Consider the following 18,284-nt stretch of genomic DNA (forward strand, 5'->3'; position numbering starts at 1 on the left):
GAGACGCGTGGGGCGGGCGGGGCCGGGTTGGGCTTGGGCTTGGGGCCGGGTTGGGCTTGGGCTTGGGGCCGGGGGTGCAGCCACTGGGCGGACCTGCTGCTTGGGTGGTGGCTGAGGGATGGCGAATGTGCGGGTGGCCGTGAGGGTCCGGCCCCTCAGCAAGAGGTGAGTCTGGGAGGGAGGGGGCGCCTGAGGCGTCAAAAGAGCTGAGAGGAGGGTGAGGTCTCCGCCTCTCCCTCAAGTGATTCTGGCGCGGAGAAGTCAGACACAAAGTGGCCCAGGGGGCCAGGGTCCGGAAACCTTAAAGGCCTGCCGGGACAAAGCCGTTGGGCGAGCTTTCGGATCGTGTCCTGGGGTATAGAGGTTCCTGGATTGAGTCAGGGGTGGGGTGCGCTCTGTCCGTGTCGCTGGAGCCCTGTGAGCAGGGGTTTTGGGGTACAGCGGCTCAAGTCTTTATGCACGAGTTGGGCCTTTCTCACTGAGTTCCCTGAGCAGGGCTGGGAAAGGACGCGGGGAGAGGGGCGGTCAGTCTCCTCTCCTTGGCTCTGGAGTACCTGTGGGGACTGAGAGTTGCGTGTGTTCCTGGGCGCACATGGGTTTCTCTTCCGAGATGCGGAGAGAGCCAGCTTGTAAGGTGTGAGAGGGAAACTGGGGCCCAGGGAGATCGTGCTTTCATCAACTGTGAAGTAGAAGGAAGTTACTCTAATCCTTTCCTCAGCGTGGTCAGTGCGCGTTTCCTCATGCGTGAGTCTGATGCAGCGCCTCTCAGCTCTTGAGGCATCCAATGTCCAGCCACATGCTTTTTTTCCCTTTTCACTGATTTTCCACTCAGGTTTGGAAAGTCAGGGAAGGGCTGGTATTTGAACTGTTTGTCTTCAAGTAATCTTTATGCCGAATGTGGCGCTCGAACTCACCACCCCAAGGTCAAGAGTCAGATGCTCTACAACTGAGCCAGCCAGGTGCCCCAGAAGTGCTTTTTAAAGCGCTATTAGAGTTTGCTGACAGGTGAAGAAGGTGTAGAGAGCGCTCCGTAGAAAGGACACTGAGAACAACGAACTTAAGCTGTTAGAAAACAGAAAAGTTTTGGTTGTTTGGTGAGAGGGAGACAAAGCTGGCAGAATGTAGCTTTCTTTATATATATAGTGGAATTATTTGGGAGGTTTAAAAATTTCCAGGACATAAGATGGCTTGAAAATTGGACAGAAGGATCAAAAAATGCATTGTCCCCCATAACAATTCGGTACTAGCAGGGATTATATTTGTCCCTGATATGGTGGTGATTTGTTTTGAGAAGTCATGCAACTGACAGAATAATGAGGAGAGCGATGGGATGAGGGAAGGAAACAGAAGAACAGAAAAGAAAGTAGGAAAAAGACAAAAGAGATACGTGGAGAAAGAAGGAAAGCAGCACATGCCTGGACTGCTGTGTTTAGATTGGTAAGTGGTTTATGACATCTGGCTTCTACATTACTGGATGTGGTTACTTAGGGTTGAGTAGTTTTCATAGAAGTATGCCACCTTGGAGGTAGCCTCTAGTGGATCTTCTGGCAAAACTGTTCTTTTAGGGTTCTCAGGATAATTACCTTGGCCACTCCTGATACTAATTTCTTGATTCCTTGAGAGCTAGGAATTTATAATAATGTGGATTAGATTAAGAAAATGGTGTTGAAATTGAGTTACTTGCAGCCACAGTAGAGAGCAATTTATCTCATCAAACAAAAGTGAGGGGGAAAGAAAGGCACAAAAGCTTGTTTACTTTCAGTCAGGTTAAGAACCTTCAGCATCAAGAAATAGAATGCCAATACTGCGGATACCCAGGTGTGAGTAGGTTATACCAGGCTGAAGATTCAGGAGCAAACATGGATAAACACAGTGTGGCCACTCCCCACCCCCCAGCTAAGAAGTCTAGACCACTCCTGTCTCCTCAGAGAAGCCTACAGAGATGCAGCTATACTCCAGTGTTTGTTAACTTCCACCATCTTTGCTGAAGCTCATCTGAATGTAGGGACTCTACTACTTATATGGTTTGTTCAACCTTCAAATAAGTCTTTGGCACAGATTCAGTTAATAATCATTGGATCTGATGTTGTAATATTTTTCCAGATGAGAAAATGGTCTTGCTTAAGGTCTAAAAGTAGGTTAAGTTTCTATTCAATAGACCAGGCTGCTCCTTCCTTCTGAGATTACAGAAAAGTTGTACTTCTTGATCAAATGCCTGTTTGCTTAGTAGGACTAGAACTGACCATCAGTAAAATGATAATGTGGAACATTCCCTCCCTACTCCTCATAGTTTCCCATAATTAGAAAGCCTGTAGCTCATTATATGTTGCTGTCCCTTGGTCTGTCCAAAATCATTCATCATTAAGAGAACATGTTCTCTTTTACCAATGTTGTAGGCTTTGGAACACTCCCCACTGTCCTGTCAAAAAAAAAAAAATTTTTTTTTTTAAAGATTTTTTTTATTTATTTGAGAGAGAGAGAAAGCACAAGCAGGGCGAGCAGCAGGGAGAGGGAGAAGCAGGCTCCCCGCTGAGCATGGAGCCCAATGTGGGGCTCTATCCTAGGACCCCGGGATCATGACCAGAGCCAAAGGCAGACGCTTAACAAGTGAGCCTCCCAGGCACCCCTGCCCTGTCAAAATTTACTGTTCATATACTATATTCCCTTTCTGTGGGGGGTGTGTGTGTGTTTTAATCTGTGAAATAGGATAACTACTTCAATGGTTTTTTTATGAAGATTAAATGAAAGAAAACATTAAAAGTACTTAGGGCTTGTCTTAAGTGTCCAGTAAAGTGTTAGCTATATAATTTTTAACTGTTTTTTATTACTGCTTATACTTAGCTGTCTATTTTTTTTTTAAGTTTTACAAATGAATAGATAATAAATGGTCATGGCTTGCTTATTTTCCCTTCTAGGACAGTGATTCTTAAATTATAGTATGCATACAGTCCACCTAGGGATTTTGTTAAAATGCAACTTGGTTTTGTTTTGTTTTGTTTTTTACCTCCCTCCCCCCCATAATGCAACTTGTTAATAGGAGTTCGAACTAATAAGCCCCACCATCTCATGTAATTCCGATGAAGGTAGCCTGTGGACCACACTTTGAGAAACATTGTTCTAGAGGTAAATGTGTAACTGACAATTTATCCCTATGCAAAGGGAAATTCATCTTAAGGAATGAATGCCGGAGGCAAGTGGTAGTAGTGCCACTCTGCCGTGTGTAAGGCTCCATTTCTGCAGACTTTCATTGAACTCTGTGTGACCAGCTCCCCAGTTGAGGTTGGTGCCCTTTCTTTCTGTTCTGTTCAATTTTAATTTTCCCTCATTTTGTTTTAGAATAGCTTGGAATCACTAGGTTACCAATGGCAGTGGTCCAGGCCAGGAAGGAGCAGCATCTTACCCTTATAGTTTGTATCTTTCCTCCAAGAAGTCAAATTCAAGACACTTCTTTTCAGTCTGCTTTATGTGAAAGAGTCTTAGATGAATCCTCAAGAAAGGGCATACTTAAAAAAATTAGATGATTTGGAAAAATTATTGCATCATTTTTTCTTATTTTCTTTATTGTCCAAATTTACTATAGTCTGTGTATTACTTTTAAAGGGGGAGGAGGTATAAGAAAATCTACCTTAAAGTGGAGAAAGGTAAAGAACTGTTATCTTGTAAAATGTTAACAGCAAAGATGAAAGATTTTCTTTAAAATTGTTGAGGGCTGTGTGTGTGTGTGGGGGGGGTTGTATGGTTTATGATCCTGAGTGACTAAGAATATCTCTGCTGCCTTAAATAGTATCTAGCATGAAATGTGAAATAAAGAGCATTAGGGCCTTGAGGAAATTTAAGTAACAAATGTTTTTACATGGGAGAGGGAAATTTCCTTATCCAGGGCTTTATCTCAGACTCACAGGTAAAACAAACAAACAAACAAAAAAAACCCTAAATGTAAAGACCCCTGCCTCACTGTGCCTGTCCTCCCCTCCCCAAATTCTCAAGGTCACATCCTGGGAACCATGAGGAAGGATAAAAATGAGACAGAACATATTTTCTTAACTTTAAGGTCCCAGTCTAGGAGTAATTTAATTGATTATTTTCATTGTAGTGGAGGAAATGCTAATGAATTTAATTCTTATCTGTTAACATTCTGGCCTTGAGCACTTTAGCTAAAGGTTTTTACGTTATGAAAAAAGGTTTTATATATAGAGTGGAGTATATTCTGCTCATTTTGGGCTTCAGGTATATGGGTCACTTGGATTAAGTCCCTTAAAGTAAATTTAGGGGTTGGTTAGTTGTTAGCAGTGTTACTACATAACTGCAACATAGGAAAATTCTTGAGGATCTTGGCTCTCATTCCAATTTAGGAAGATAAAAGGATAGGATTTGGGAAATATGTTCTCAGCATCTCAACAGAGAGGACTCCAAAACCTTTCTCATTACTATCCATGCTCAAAATCCCAGAGAAAATGAGAGAGGATGCCTTGTGCACTGAGCGAAGGATACTCTCCAGAACTTCAAGCCTGATTTCTAAGGGTATGGTTAAGAGCCCAGGCTTTGTGGTCAGACAGATCTGGGTTTAAATCCCAGCTCTGCCGCTGCTTGATGTGTGACCTTGGACAAGTTACATAATTTCTCTCAGCTTCAGTCTTCCATCTGAAAAAATGAAGATACGGTAGGAAGCCGTGTCAGGAGAGTGTGTTAGTGGGAAGATTGCATAAGATGAAGTATAATATGTACTGTACCTAATACAGTGCCCAGCACATGGAGGGTGCTCAATAGGGGTAATTCTTAGCTTTTCGAGAGCCAAATTCTAATGATCCAGAGAAGCATGTCACCCAGGACAGCTACTTATAGAGACAGCAGTAGGGAAACATTTCGTCCCAGTAGCACTGATCTCAGCTTCTCTTTTCTTGATTTTTTTTTTTTTCAAGCAATGTTTCTTCTCATATGGGTTTGGGTCTTGTTTCTAGGGAGACCAAAGAAGGGGGAAGAATTATTGTGGAAGTTGATGGCAAAGTGGCAAAAATCAGAAATTTAAAGGTAAGCCTGAAATTATACTGTTTTCTCTTTCCACTGAGGAGTTTGTATTATTACAGGGACTTCTGGGATGATGTGTATGTGAATGGGTTTAGGGTGGGGGTTTGGGAGAAGGAAGAGTTTTATACAAAGCAAGTATAAAAATAAAGCAGGAAAGAAGTATAAGGATTGTGGCCACTGCAGCCCAAGTTCTGTCAAACAGGGTGCAGCTGTTTGGAAACTGGTCACTTACTGCTTATGGGCGTCATGGCTAGTATAAGTCATGCTGGGTACATCCATGGTTGTATTTAACTCACCAGACCACCAGTTAGACTTTGTCCCAAGCCTCTCATTTGATATCACTTAATCTAGAGGCATTACTACAGATTTTAGTATGCATCAGATCCCAGAAGGGAGTCAGTCACTATCCTGAGTCGTGCTACAGATTTTCTTTCACAGATCTGACTGACCTTTGAGTCACAGTTGGACAAACACTTGGAACTTCCTCCCCCACCCATCACCCCCTCCCAGGGCTGATTTCCTCCAACCCATTCCTCCATTTACCAGAATAGCGGAAGTGGAAGTGGTTCTTTCTTTCTGGTCCTTGGGGAGTGGAGAGACAGGGAAGCTGGCCTTGTGACTGCTGCTATAGACAGCTTGCAGGTGGTACTCAGCATTCATGAGAGCTGAGGAAGCTGACTTGTGCGAGTGAGGGTTATCTGGACCCCAGGCCTACCAGCCATGCCCACCCCATGATGTGATCTGTTTCCTTTTGTCAGCAGCTCTCTGCTAAAAGAGAATAGGACCTGCCAAACTTTCAATAGGCGCTCCCCAGGGACAAAAAGACCTTTCATTCTCTGCCGTCCCTTATTTATATCTCTGTTGCTTACATACCTCAAGGGCTTTGTTCTGAGAGCTGAGAGTTTTGGTTTTTTTAAGAATAAATCCTGGCCAAGATCAAACTCTAATCTGCCCCCTGCACACCTACTTAGCTGCTTACTTCCTTGAGGTCAGTTATCCCCTAAGAATTTCTTAGTCATTTTGACAGCCTCTTTCTACTATAGTTTGTGGTGGCTAGTGCTAGGGTTTGTCTATCCCTGTCCAGAGTCTAAATAGTAAGATAAAACATTGTGGCTGTAGTACTATTCTCCCCAGTACCTGGAGGTCAGTACGGTTCCAAGCTTTGACTCTACCCTCATCTACCCTGGGCAGTTGGGTTGGGCCTCACTCTTCTATTCAATGTGCTTTCTATTTCACTGGGGGTGGATACCCAGGGACCTCTGTGAAAGCCCTAGGTTGATAGAGTTTGTCAGGCCCAGGCACTGAACTACTCATGCACTCCTGGTATCCTTTACAGAAATATTTGGAGAAAAAATGATCATGATAAGAAGATGCTCAGAGAGGGAAAGGCTTTCTCGCCTAAGCTTGGTTCATATGTAGGCAGATAGGTGATAGTGTGATAGACAAATTTAATTCTCTGGAACTTTTATTTGATGAGATGAGGACAGAGTTTACTTTTTTTTCTTTTTCAGGTGGATAACATAAAGATTCTCATAACCAGTGTAGGTCTCTCTAGCTATAGCAGGGACGAATCAAGTGGCACTGGCTAGATTCTGACATTATGATAGAGAAGACTCTATTCTGTGTTTGATTTTAGGTGGACAATCGACCAGATGGCTTTGGAGACTCCCGGGAAAAGGTTGTGGCATTTGGCTTTGATTACTGCTATTGGTCAGTCAACCCAGAGGACCCTCAGTATGCATCTCAGGATATGGTAATGTCATATTTCTCTCACTCTCCTCAGTGTTCCATAACTGGATAATTATTGGGAAATTAACATGAAATTGGGGCCTGGTCTTATTTTAATGCTTTGGTTAGAAACTAATAATGTTTTGATCTGAGAAGTAGTAGTGAGAGCCCATCAGAAAGAAAAAAGGAGATGGGAAAAGACTGCTTGCCTAGGGCATAGAAGTTGGCTAGGGCCCACTTAGCTTTGGGCCTCAGCATGATTCAGGTGGGTACAAGTTAGTTCAGGTAGTGTTCTTATGGCAGGTAAATGGCTTCACCTCAAACTTGGCCTGTGTTATGTATAGCAGAAGGGCCCAGGAATCCTAGAGGCTAGTATCTTTGAGTCTTAGGCTTGTGCTTGTGGTCCTAGGCTGAACATAAAAGGCCTAGACAGCTAGTCTGGCAGTCTGCAAGGTATGTAAGAGGTGAACTCTATTGACGTGCTGAGGATTGAGAGGACTAGCCAAGGCCTTCCCAGCAAGGCTGTCACCCTTCTTTTAGCTCTCTCACAAGTTTCTGAGGCAGCAGGTCTGGCTAAGTGGGTCTATAGGACTTCTCTCTGTTTCTTTTTTTCTTCTTTTTTTTAAGATGTTTTATTTGTTTATTTGAGTGACAGGAAGAGTGAGAGAACGCAAGCAGGGTGAGGGGCAGAGGGAGAAGCAGAGTTCCCGCTGAGCAGGGAGGCCCACAGGGGACTCTATCCCAGGATCCTGGGATCATGACCTGAGCCAAAGGCAGATATTGAACCCACTGAGCCACCCAGGCACCCAAGTCAGTCTATATACTTTTGAATAAAAAGCTAATGTAGGTTTTCTGCTAAGTGTTTCAGTTTTCTGTGAAGCTTTTTCTGATTATGCCAAAGAAGCAATGTTATCAAGTTTAAATGACTTAGAGGACAGTATTGATTTTTTGCTGCTGCAGACTTCTGAAGGTGATTGAATAATTTTAAATCACGGAAGTTTAACTCCCCTGTTCTTCTCGTCTGAGGGGAACATGTGGATACAAGACCCTAGACCACTGTGGGATTTGTTGTTGTGGGCTCCTTCTGTTGTAGTATGAACACCCTATATTTGTAGTGACAATGTGTTTGCTATAAATGCTCAGCAGAAAAGGTCAGTATGGATATTACCTAGTCTCTATATTTTCTGTCCTTTGGAATACGGAGGCACTGGCAGGTACAGGCTTGTCTTTTGACCTTTGATTTTTATCCTAGCACTCAAGCATATGTGAGGTGTCTGGTTCCTGGTGTTTGTATCTGTTTCACTGAGATCTACCATGAAGAACCAAGAAAGCTGATTTTCAAATAAGAGGATGGGACTCCTACATTAGTTCACAGTTGTGACTGTGTATGTGTCATAGAAGACAGTGGTCTTTTTTAGTAGAAAGTGAGAGCATTCTGATCGCTATTTTAGTCCTCCCTGGCCATAGCATATCTAGTGCTATTCTTTTTTTTCCTAAGATTTATTTATTTCAGAGAGAGAGAGCGCGCGCATGTGTGTGTGCGCGCGCGTGCGTGCACATTCACGAGTGGGGGGAGGGGCAGAGGGAGAATCCTGGAGCAGCTCTCTGCTGAGAGGGGAGTCTGACATGGGGCTCAATCCCAGGACCCCGAGATCATGACCTGAGCTGAAGTCAAGAGTCCACTGCTTAACCAACTAAGCCACATAGGTGCCCTGTGGCTATTCTGAATACCAGAAAAATTAACCATTTTGTGTATCATTTGTTAGGTCAATAATCTGGGTCAATAATGTGTGTAGACAGAAAACTACATATCTATATATGTCTCAATAAACTTGGGTGTAATTTTGGTGTGAGGCTCACATTTTACGTTTATATAGCTGAAGTATATAAAAATAATGTAGTGGGAAGCCTGAAAGCCCATGGTGGAGAGGACTTCATAAATATGGTTCTTCTTCTGTTGCCTGATTTGGAGTTCAATGGAAAGATCAAATGGGATTTAGACAGGAAGCCTGTGCAGAGAGATAAAGCCTGTATCCCCTGAGGTTTATTCTCTCTTGTTTATTAATTGTCTAAGGCCCTCATCAGTCCCAAGAGGAGTTAAGATAGGAGATAGCAGGAAAGGAGCCTCTGTCACAAGCTAAAGTAGGGCCAGAGATCTCTGAATGATGGCAGGATTTGGTCAGAGAGACTCATCGTTTTAACACAGAAATTGGAGCCCAGACTTAACTCTGAAGTCACCAGGGTAGGAGAGGCAGACTGCCATAAAATCACACGACGTGGGGTGGAAAGAATTTTGATGTCATCCAGTTCAACCTCTCCCAAAGTACAACAATCTTCTTTATAGCATTTGTGGTCATATTTTGGGGGTGGGGGTGGGGGTGAGTGGGGCAGTTTTATTGAAGTATAACTTAGACACAGTAAAATTCACCTTTTTAATGTACAGTGTGCATTATTATGAGTTTTGACACAGTTGTGTAGCTATGATCAATGTATAAAACAGTGCATCTTCATGTCCCTTTGTAGTCAAACTGTTCTCCTTACGCTCAGTCCCTGGCAACTGCTAATCTGTTTGATGTCCCTACAGTTTTGTCTGTTCCCAAATACCATGTAAATATAATAGTATGTAGTCTTTTGAGTCTGGCTTGTTTCAGTTAGCATGATGTGTTTGAGATTCACGTATGCTGTTTTGTGTATTATCTTATTCTGACCTTGATTCAGACTTACGTAAATCAGCTTCTTGGCCAGAAGACTCATGGCTTTGGAAGCATAGATTCTAACTGCAAAGAGCAAGGGACCAAGTTCTTGGAGGATTGTATCCCCTTCATCCCTGGGTTTAGTCCTTTTTTAAACAATTTTTTTTTAAAGATTTTTAAATTTTATTTGTCAGAGAAAGAAAGATAGCACAAGCAAGGGGAGGGGCAGGCAGAGCGAGAAGCAGACTCCCCACTGAGCAAAGAGCCCTAATGCAGGACTCGTTCCCAGGACCCTGGGATCATGACCTGAGCCGAAGACAGAGGCTTAACCAACTGAGCCACCCAGGCATCCCCTGGGTTTCTTCCTATTGTGAGGAAAGACTGTCCTCACCCTCTGAAATACAGCGCCAATTTCAGAGTATTTAAATATTAGAGGGAAAATTTCCCCCCACTGGCTATAGGGGGATTTTGGGCAACGTCATAAGCCATTGCTTGATAGATGTTGGCGAGAATGTCCTCTGTTTGGTGTTGGTGCTGCCTCATCATAGTCTCTTAGAATGTTAGAGCTCAAAGGGAACTTAGCAGTCATCTAGGCCAGGGCTTCTTAACCACAATTCTATTTTGACCAGAAAATTCTTTGCTGTGGGCATCTGTTCCGTGCAGTGGTATGTTTAGCAGCATCTCTGGCCTCTACCCACTGAATGCCAGTAGCAATCCCAATCAGGAAAATAAAAAATATTTCCATCCCTCTCATGTCCCAGATATAGCTGTTTGATTTTTATGGCATTATACAGGCAGTTAATGCCCAAGCAGGACTGGACCCATGCTTCCTAATGGTAGTCTTTTCATTGCATTGTACCATTCTACCTTGCTGTTTTTATATTTATTTTATAGTCTCAGAAGATAAGTTCAAGATTAGCATTTCTTTCTTTTTTTTGAATTATAATTTATTATTTTTTATTATGTTCAGTTAGCCACTGTATAGTACATCATTAGTTTTTGATGTAGTGTTCAATGATTCATTAGTTATGTAAAGCACCCAGTGTATTTCTTAGTGCTTTAGCACTAACCATTCCTTAGTGGTGACACACTTGATACATAAATTAGCCATCAGCAAACATGGGCCTTTAGAGAACAAGTCCGGTACTGTAAATTCTGAGAGGCAGGTTTCTTTGTTAATATATTGTTAAATATCTATAGATTTTAAATGTTTATCATTCCATTTGATCATCTCCCAAGTCTATTAAGTCCTTACTATTTATTCCATTTTATAGATAAGGAAACAGAGGTACATGAAAGTTACAAGACTTGCCCAAATCACTTAGCCGGTTAGTGATGGAGCAGGGATTCAAATCCCAAGACAAATCACAGACCCTCAAAGTTAAAAGAAATCTCACTTAGTCTACTAGGAGACCTGGTCATCTCTTCATACATACTGTCTTATTTAATCTCTTCAATAGCCTAAAAGGTAGGAGATTTTATCCTTTTATAGTTAAGAAAATTTAGACTTAGGTTGTGTAATCTGCCCAAAGTCATGCAATAAGAAATGAATCTTAGATTTGAATACAGATTATCTGAGTGCAAAGTTCATATGCTTTGCAACGCTACAGTGTAAAAAGGAAAAAAAAAAGGGATATAGGAAAAGGAAGAGATGGTAAATTAGGAAAGAGGAGAGAGGGTGAAGAGGAAAGATAGAGAAAAGACTGTAGTGAATGGAGGCTGGTAGGGGATCTTAGCACCTGTCTTGTCCATTATCCTGTGACCCTTGTCTCATTAGCTTCCCATTCTTAAGGCAGCTCATTCTTCATCTGAATTGTGTTTTTAGTCTTTGTTAATGTTTGGACTTCCAGCCAAGGCTTTTCTTCAAAATTAGTCTGTATTTTATCTGGTTATAATCTGTATAAATGTTAATCTACTTCTCCTCTGAGGTTAGACCTGGATTTTAATTCAGGGATAGCCACTTTTTAGCTGACTTACTTTAGACAAGTTACTTAAATTCTCGGAGTCCTCCTTTCTTGAGCTTGAGTTCCTGTGAGGAGGAAATGAAATAATTAAGTTCCCAGCCCAGGGCTTGGTAACCGGAGTTGATAAGGGAGGTCCTGAGTACTGTGGCTTGGTTCCGTGTTGTGATTACTTTATCACAGTACAAGAGAAATGAGGCCCATGCTTCTAAGATCTGAACTAGATTTGAAAAATCTCTTCTTTGAATCTGGTTGTGATCCCTTCTGGATCATCATGCTCCACTTGAAAAATTAACTTCCCTCCTTTCCTCCTGGTCAGGAATATCTCTTGGAGCCGGAGTTCTCTGCTTATGTATATTGTGTTTGGGTAATTTCGTGTTTGTAAAACTTTCCATGAAGAGCATTAGCTCAGCTTTACCTAAGTAGGGCTGTAACTGGCTGTCAAAACAAGTGCAGACTGAGTCAACAGAAAGCACGTCCAGGAACAAAAAGCTATCCAGCCCTTTGTGGAAAGCAATTGCTTCTATTCTCCTGGGAATCTTTATTTTAAAATGGTCAGTTATTTGGCTGAAACACAATACCTAAAACACTTGTATCTTTTCCAGATAAAAAATCGTGTGAGTGTGCAAGAGATTTCCTTCCCATAACCCCTGGATTCAAAACTGAAATTACAGCAGCAATGTGTTTGTGCTTTTGTTTTTATAATAATTAGTCTCCACCATGTACTGAACACCAAACAACACACAGTACATCCATTGCCTACCCTCAAAGAGGCCCGAAGAGGGGTGGGGATTGTGTATGTGTGTGTGTGTTAATACATTCCTTGGTGAATATTTTCTTCAGTTCCAGACTTTAGTTTGAGGATGTTAGGAACTCTGAGAGTCTTCAGAGGAAAACCCCACATACCCCTCAAAATGATTGAAAGGCTGACTGCAGGAACCAAGAAGAAGGCCACTATCAGTATAGTACACGTTGTGTGCATCTGCATGTGATTATTTAATGAAGGGATGTTGGTTCACAGACAAGACAGGTGATAATAATGATCAAATACAGAACATGATGATTTTAACAGTTTACGGAGCATTAGAACCAGTTGGTCTTCAGTTCCATTAGGATAAAATAGAGGAAACTGCAGACGATTGTATGTGATTAGGACATCAAGAGTAAGTTGTGCAGAATTTTTGAATCCTGATATGTGACCAGGCTGTGATTAGATACTGCTGCAAAAGAAGGAGTGTTTCTCTCTGGGGATCCCAACCCATTATAAGATGAAGACAAATGATCTATTACTTCTTCAGAAAGTAAGTAGAGTGAGGTAGAGAAACGGACTGAGACCCTCATTTCTTTTGTGTGGTCTGAGCTTGCAGTGTGACTGAAGGCTTTGGAGGAAGAGTAGAGAAGGTGGAAGAGTTACTGAAACTGAGGGAGGGACCTTAGAGGGGCAAGAGGAGGGGAGCATGAAGAAGAAACTAAGAAGAAATCTGAGAGTTCACAGAGGGGGAGATGCTGTTAGGGTTATAGCACTTTTTACAGTCACTATTATTTCCATTTTCAGGATGGGAGCAGGCTCAGCACTTTGAGTAGCTTGCTTTAAGGTCATACAGCCAAGTCACAGACCCAGTATTCAAACCCTTGACCGTGTGACTCCAGAGTCTTAGCTTTCAAATGCCGCACCACACACAGCTCTGTTTATTTCTGTTATTTCCAGTGTTGCACGTTTTACTTTTTTTTTTTTTGAGATTTTATTTTTAAGTAATCTCTACACCCAACGTGTGGGTCTCAGACTCACAACCCCCAGATCAAGAGTCACATGGTCCACCGACTGAGCCAGCTAGGCGCCCCCAGTGCCATACATTTTAAATGACCAATTAATGGTTATTGGATCAATTACTCAATTTATGGTTCAGTGGATGAAAGACGAGTTAGGACTCTGCCTTCTTGAATCTTGCTGCCTGTTTTGAGAAAGCCTCTCAGTTTATGTAAGTTAGAGAACCACTGACGCCTATCAGTTTCTCTGTGCATCCCTTTTCCCTAATGCATGTATGTGTTAGGGGAGCTGGGGAGTGTGTGGGCGTCAAAGCATTTTCTTATGAATATTTGCAGAGTTGTGTACATTCCATCTCTAGTGCTATTTCTTCCCAACCAAGATGGAGACAGAAGTAGAAGGGAGAGAAGTTTATAAGAAAAAGCCTTTTTGTGCAGTAACTGGATGGGGCTCTGCAGGCACGAGTGGGGGAAGGGAGGTTATCATGAGTGTTTCATTTCAGTATGTTCCTTTCCCCTGCCAGCAGCACAGCTGCTCAGCTACATAAGCATGGCCATGGGCTGGATTTTAAGGGAATAAGGTCATTCTTTTGGCTTCATCTAACACATTTTTCCCCTCTCTAGAAACTTGATTATGAATTTTTAAAAAGTAGCTTTTCAAACTCATAAACGTCTGAGGAACTGAGATCCTTGAAAATGTTTGCTGCTGGTGCTGGATGCCTGTACAAAAATGAACAGCAGAAACCAAAGAAATCTTTTAAAATGCAAAAGCTTGTTTGAAGGGGCCTTTGGATTTTTTTTTTCCTCCCCTGTGAGCCAAGGGCTAACAGAAATTTCTGGTACTATCTGGGTCCTTGAGATCTAGGCCAGTGAGGGAGGTTATCTATAGAGGAGGCATACCCGAAGCTCCATAGTCAATTGCAGACCTGGGGCAGCCTAAGTATAAATATAAATATAAATATAAAAATATAAATAGGGTTTCCGAGACAGTTCTTGACATTACCCAGAAGTTCTCTTGCTTGCATGTGCAGTGCTGACAAGTTGCCCCATACATGCACTCCCTTTACATTTGAATTTGTCCTGTTTTTGAAAGGATTGCCAATTAATTGCTTGAAAAAGAGAAGTGTGATGTTGGTGCTGCTTACTTCCAGAATCTGGAAAAACTGATTTATAAAATCATCTAAACAAGAGGATATAAACTGAAGAGCAGCCCTTTGAACAAAAGGTCTATGTGTCTACCACAGTAGACAAGTGTGCACAGGCAGACCGATAACGGTAGGCTTTTCCAGAGGAGGCCACCTGGTCTGCCGGGCCAGGTGCTAAATTCTCTCCCATATACTTGCACAGTAAGTCTGTGTCCAAGCACCCTCTCAGCACCATGTCAATGGTCCTCTGTTTGGGGGAGCCAGTCCAGCTGACCAACAAAAGGCCCCTTCTAAGTGCTGTGTTCTTAAAAGAGTTCAAAAAGTGTGGAGAAAGAAATGGGACTGGTTTCTCTCTAGTTCTGTGCTCAGTGGAAAGCAGATGACTACATAAAAAGTTTCAGCAGGGGTGCCTGGGTGGCTCAGTTGTTAAGTGTCTGCCTTTGGCTCGGGTCATGATCCTAGGGTCCTGGGATCAAGCCCTGCATTGGGCTCCCTGCTCGGCAGGAAGCCTGCTTCTCCCTCTCCTACTCCCCCTGCTTCATTTATTCATGAGAGAGAGAGAGCGGGGCAGAGGGAGAAGCAGCTTGAGGCTATATTAGCTCCATCTCTACTGATTTTTTAGCAGCCTGCCCATGGGGCATCATACAGATCTTTTTTCTTTTCTTTTCTTTTCTCTTTTCTTTTTTTTTTTCTTTCTTTCTTTCTTTCTTTCTTTCTTTCTTTCTTTCTTTCTTTCTTTCTTTCTCTCTCTTTCTCTCTCCGTGTTTCTCTTTCCCTCCCTCCCTCCTTCTCTCTCTCTCTCTCTCTCTTTCTTTCTTTCTTTCAAGAGAGAGAGCAGAAAAGAGGGGGAGAAGCAGACTCCCCACTGAGCAGGGAATCCGATGTAGGGCTCAATCCCAGGACCCTAAGATCATGACCTGAGCTGAAGGCAGACGCCTAACTGACTGAGCCACCCAGGCACCCCCATAGAGATCTGTTCTTGTTCCAGAATAGAAGTGTTCTGACCTTATTATTTAAGCTACTTTCTTGTAGAAAAATAGCCTTCCAGGAACATATTGCTAGTTTTTCCTTCTGGATATGCCTATTGAGCTTTACTAAAGACCATGCATATCCAGATGCCAGCTTACCATGAGAGGAAGAGGACTTGCTTCCTACTCTGGGAACACAGATGTAGAGAGCCTGGGATTGTTCTGCCTTGCTACTCCAAGTGTGGACCTTGATATTGCGTAGAGCTTGTCAGAAATGTATATTTTTGGGGCTCCTGGGTGGTTCTGTTGGTTGATCATCCCAACTCTTGGTTTCAGCCCAGTCATGATCTCAGGGTCATGAGATTGAACCCCACATCAGGTTCCTTGCTCAGCAGGGAGTCTGCTGGAGAGTCTTTCTTTCCCTGTCCCCACCCCCCCACTTGCATGTGCACACATACTCTCTCTCTCTCAAATAAAATATTTATTTATTTATTTATTAAAGATTTTATTTATTTATTTGTCAGCACAAGCAGGGAGAGAAAGAGGTAGGGGGAGAAGCAGGCTCCCCGCTGAGTAAGGAACCCAATGCGGGACTCGATCCCAGGACCCTGGGATCATGACCTGAGCCAAAGGTAGATGCTTAAGTGACTGAGCCACCCAGGCATCTCAATAAATAAATCTTTAAGACAAGAAGAATGTGTATTTTCAGACCCAACCCAAGGGTACTGAATTAAAATCTGCATTTTAAATAGATCACTAGGGGATACCTATGCACCTGAAAGTAATTCAAGTTAGAGAAGCAGATTTAGAACCAAGAGGTCTGAGGTGGAGTCAAGATGCTGCTGGCCTGAGGACTACACTTTTAGTAGCAAGACTGTAACAGAGTATGGGATATGTTCCACTGTAATTTATACAAATCTGAATTGATGACTACTTTTCTCAAGGCCCAGTTAACTGTGCTTTTTTGGGCTATAAAATTTTGTTTATTTTCTTTTTAAAGATTTATTTATTTGAGAGAGAGCACACACGTGAGTGGGGGGAGGGGCAGAGGGCTATGGAGAGAGAGAGAATCTCGAGCAGATTGCCCACTGAATGTGAGCCCTACTCTGGGCTGGATCTCACAACCCTGAGATCATGACCTGAGCTAAAATGAAGAGTCAGATACTTAACTGACTGAGTCACCCAGGGGTCCCAATGTGGATTATTTTCTGTTTGAAATTTCTCTTACCAGTCTGTCTGGTTGACTCAAGAAAGAAGCTGTTTAGACTCTCCCATATCCACTTACATAACTGCCATTTCAGGCAAGCCTTGATGACTTTTGGTCTACTGGAACAAGTTTTATATTATGTGATTTAAATAGCCTCATTTTTTTTTTTTTAACTTTTAAGAAGGAGTGATAATTCTCTACCTACCAACATTACAAGAATTTTGTTACAATAGGGGTGCCTGGGTGGCTCAGTCGTTTAGCATCTGCTTTTAGCTCAGGGCATGATCCCAGGGTCCTGGGATCAAGCCCCACATCAGGCTCCCTACTCTCTGCTGGGAGCCTGCTTCTTCCTCTCCCACTCCCCCTTCTTGTGTTCTCTCTCTCACTGTCTGTCTCTCTGTCTGTCAAATAAATAAATAAAATCTTTAAAAAAAAAAAGAATTTTGTTACAATAAAAGGAAGTATTAGGCTTCAGACAACTTTGAAAAGAGTAGAAACATTAAGTAAATATCATTTGTTTTCTTTTTTTTTAAGATTTATTTATTATTTTAGAGAGAGAAAGAGAGCATGAGCAGGGGAAGGTGCAGAGGGAGAGGGAGAGAGAGAATCTGCAACAGACTCCCCACTGAGCATGGAGCATGACCCTGAGATCATGACCTGGACCAAAATCAAGGGTCCACAACTTAACTGACTGAGCTACCCAGGTGCTCCTAAATATCACTTATTATTACTACTGCATTTTATTCTCTGTTGTTTTCTGTACCAAACAAGATAATCTCTCTGCTGAGTTCTATATGTTGCCAATGAAAGTATCTTCTGCTTTCAATTCTTTAGTAAAAATATTTTTCTTCCAAAAATACTGTCTTAATTTTTAAAAATAGGTAATATATGCCTATGGCAGAAAAAAAGGTACAGCAAGATATACAGTGAAAATTAAATGTCTCTTCTATCTCCAGCCACCTCCTTCCCCTGTGCTGAGACAACCATTGTTATCAATTTCTCATATATATTCTCAGCGAATTGTATGCAAATATAAGCATATAATTGTATATTCTCTTTAAAAAGTTGGAGGACACATATTATTCTGCATCTTGCCTTATTCAGTTAATATATCTTAGAGACATTTTCATATCCATTTATATCATTACCTCAATTTTTTTGATGGTCACATAGTAACCTTCTGTGTGGGTTAACCATAATATATTTGCTACTGTGAACTTTTAAACTATTTATGTCTTTATATTTACAGTGAATTTCTTGTAGGCAGCATATATGTTTTCCTAATCAGATCATCTCTGCATTTTGATTGGGTCTCTTTCAATCATTTACATTTAGTGTAATTACCAGTACAGTTATGACAATCATTTTGTGTATTTGTTTCCTATTTGTTACATCTTTTCTTTGTTTTTTGTTTTGTATTTTTTTCACCTTTTTATGGATTGGATTTTTTTATGATTCCATGTTATCTTTGTTGATTTTTTAGCTATAACTTTTTGTTTTGTTAGTTGTTGCTTTAGGGTTTATAGTATACATTTCTAGTTTATTATAGTCTACCTTCAAGTGATAAGATACTACTTCCCCCGCCTTAGAATACTTCCATTTCTCCTCTCTGTCTTTATCCTATCAAATCATATACTTTGTCTCCATATGTTATCAATTCTATATATATTATTTTTGCTTAGACAGTAAATTATATTTTAGAGATTTTAAAATCTTAATTATAAAAAATCTTCTGTATTTACCCATGCAGTTACTACATGGTGCTCTTCATTTCTTTTTTAGATCCATATTTT

At 41.7% G+C, this 18,284-nt stretch overlaps 1 protein-coding gene across 13 annotated transcripts in view; it reads left to right on the plus strand.

Moving 5' to 3' along the window:
* Positions 1-18,284, plus strand: part of STARD9 (StAR related lipid transfer domain containing 9) — a 124,247-nt gene continuing 105,963 nt past the window's right edge. For 12 of the 13 annotated variants that reach the window (XR_008957117.1, XR_006412071.3, XR_008957119.1 and 9 more), the window contains exons 1-4: positions 86-165; positions 1,295-1,437; positions 4,959-5,028; positions 6,662-6,778. Coding sequence is in view for 9 of the 13 variants with exons in the window: in XM_044392497.3 (XP_044248432.2) it covers positions 1,331-1,437; positions 4,959-5,028; positions 6,662-6,778 (294 nt within the window). In the remaining 4 variants the exon portion in view is untranslated. Of the gene's footprint in view, positions 166-1,294; positions 1,438-4,958; positions 5,029-6,661; positions 6,779-18,284 lie in introns of all 13 variants that reach the window. The other variant, XM_026479906.4, reaches the window with a different exon arrangement.

This window comes from Ursus arctos, unplaced genomic scaffold, assembly GCF_023065955.2.
Source record: "Ursus arctos isolate Adak ecotype North America unplaced genomic scaffold, UrsArc2.0 scaffold_36, whole genome shotgun sequence".
Classification (NCBI taxonomy): Eukaryota; Metazoa; Chordata; class Mammalia; order Carnivora; family Ursidae; genus Ursus; species Ursus arctos.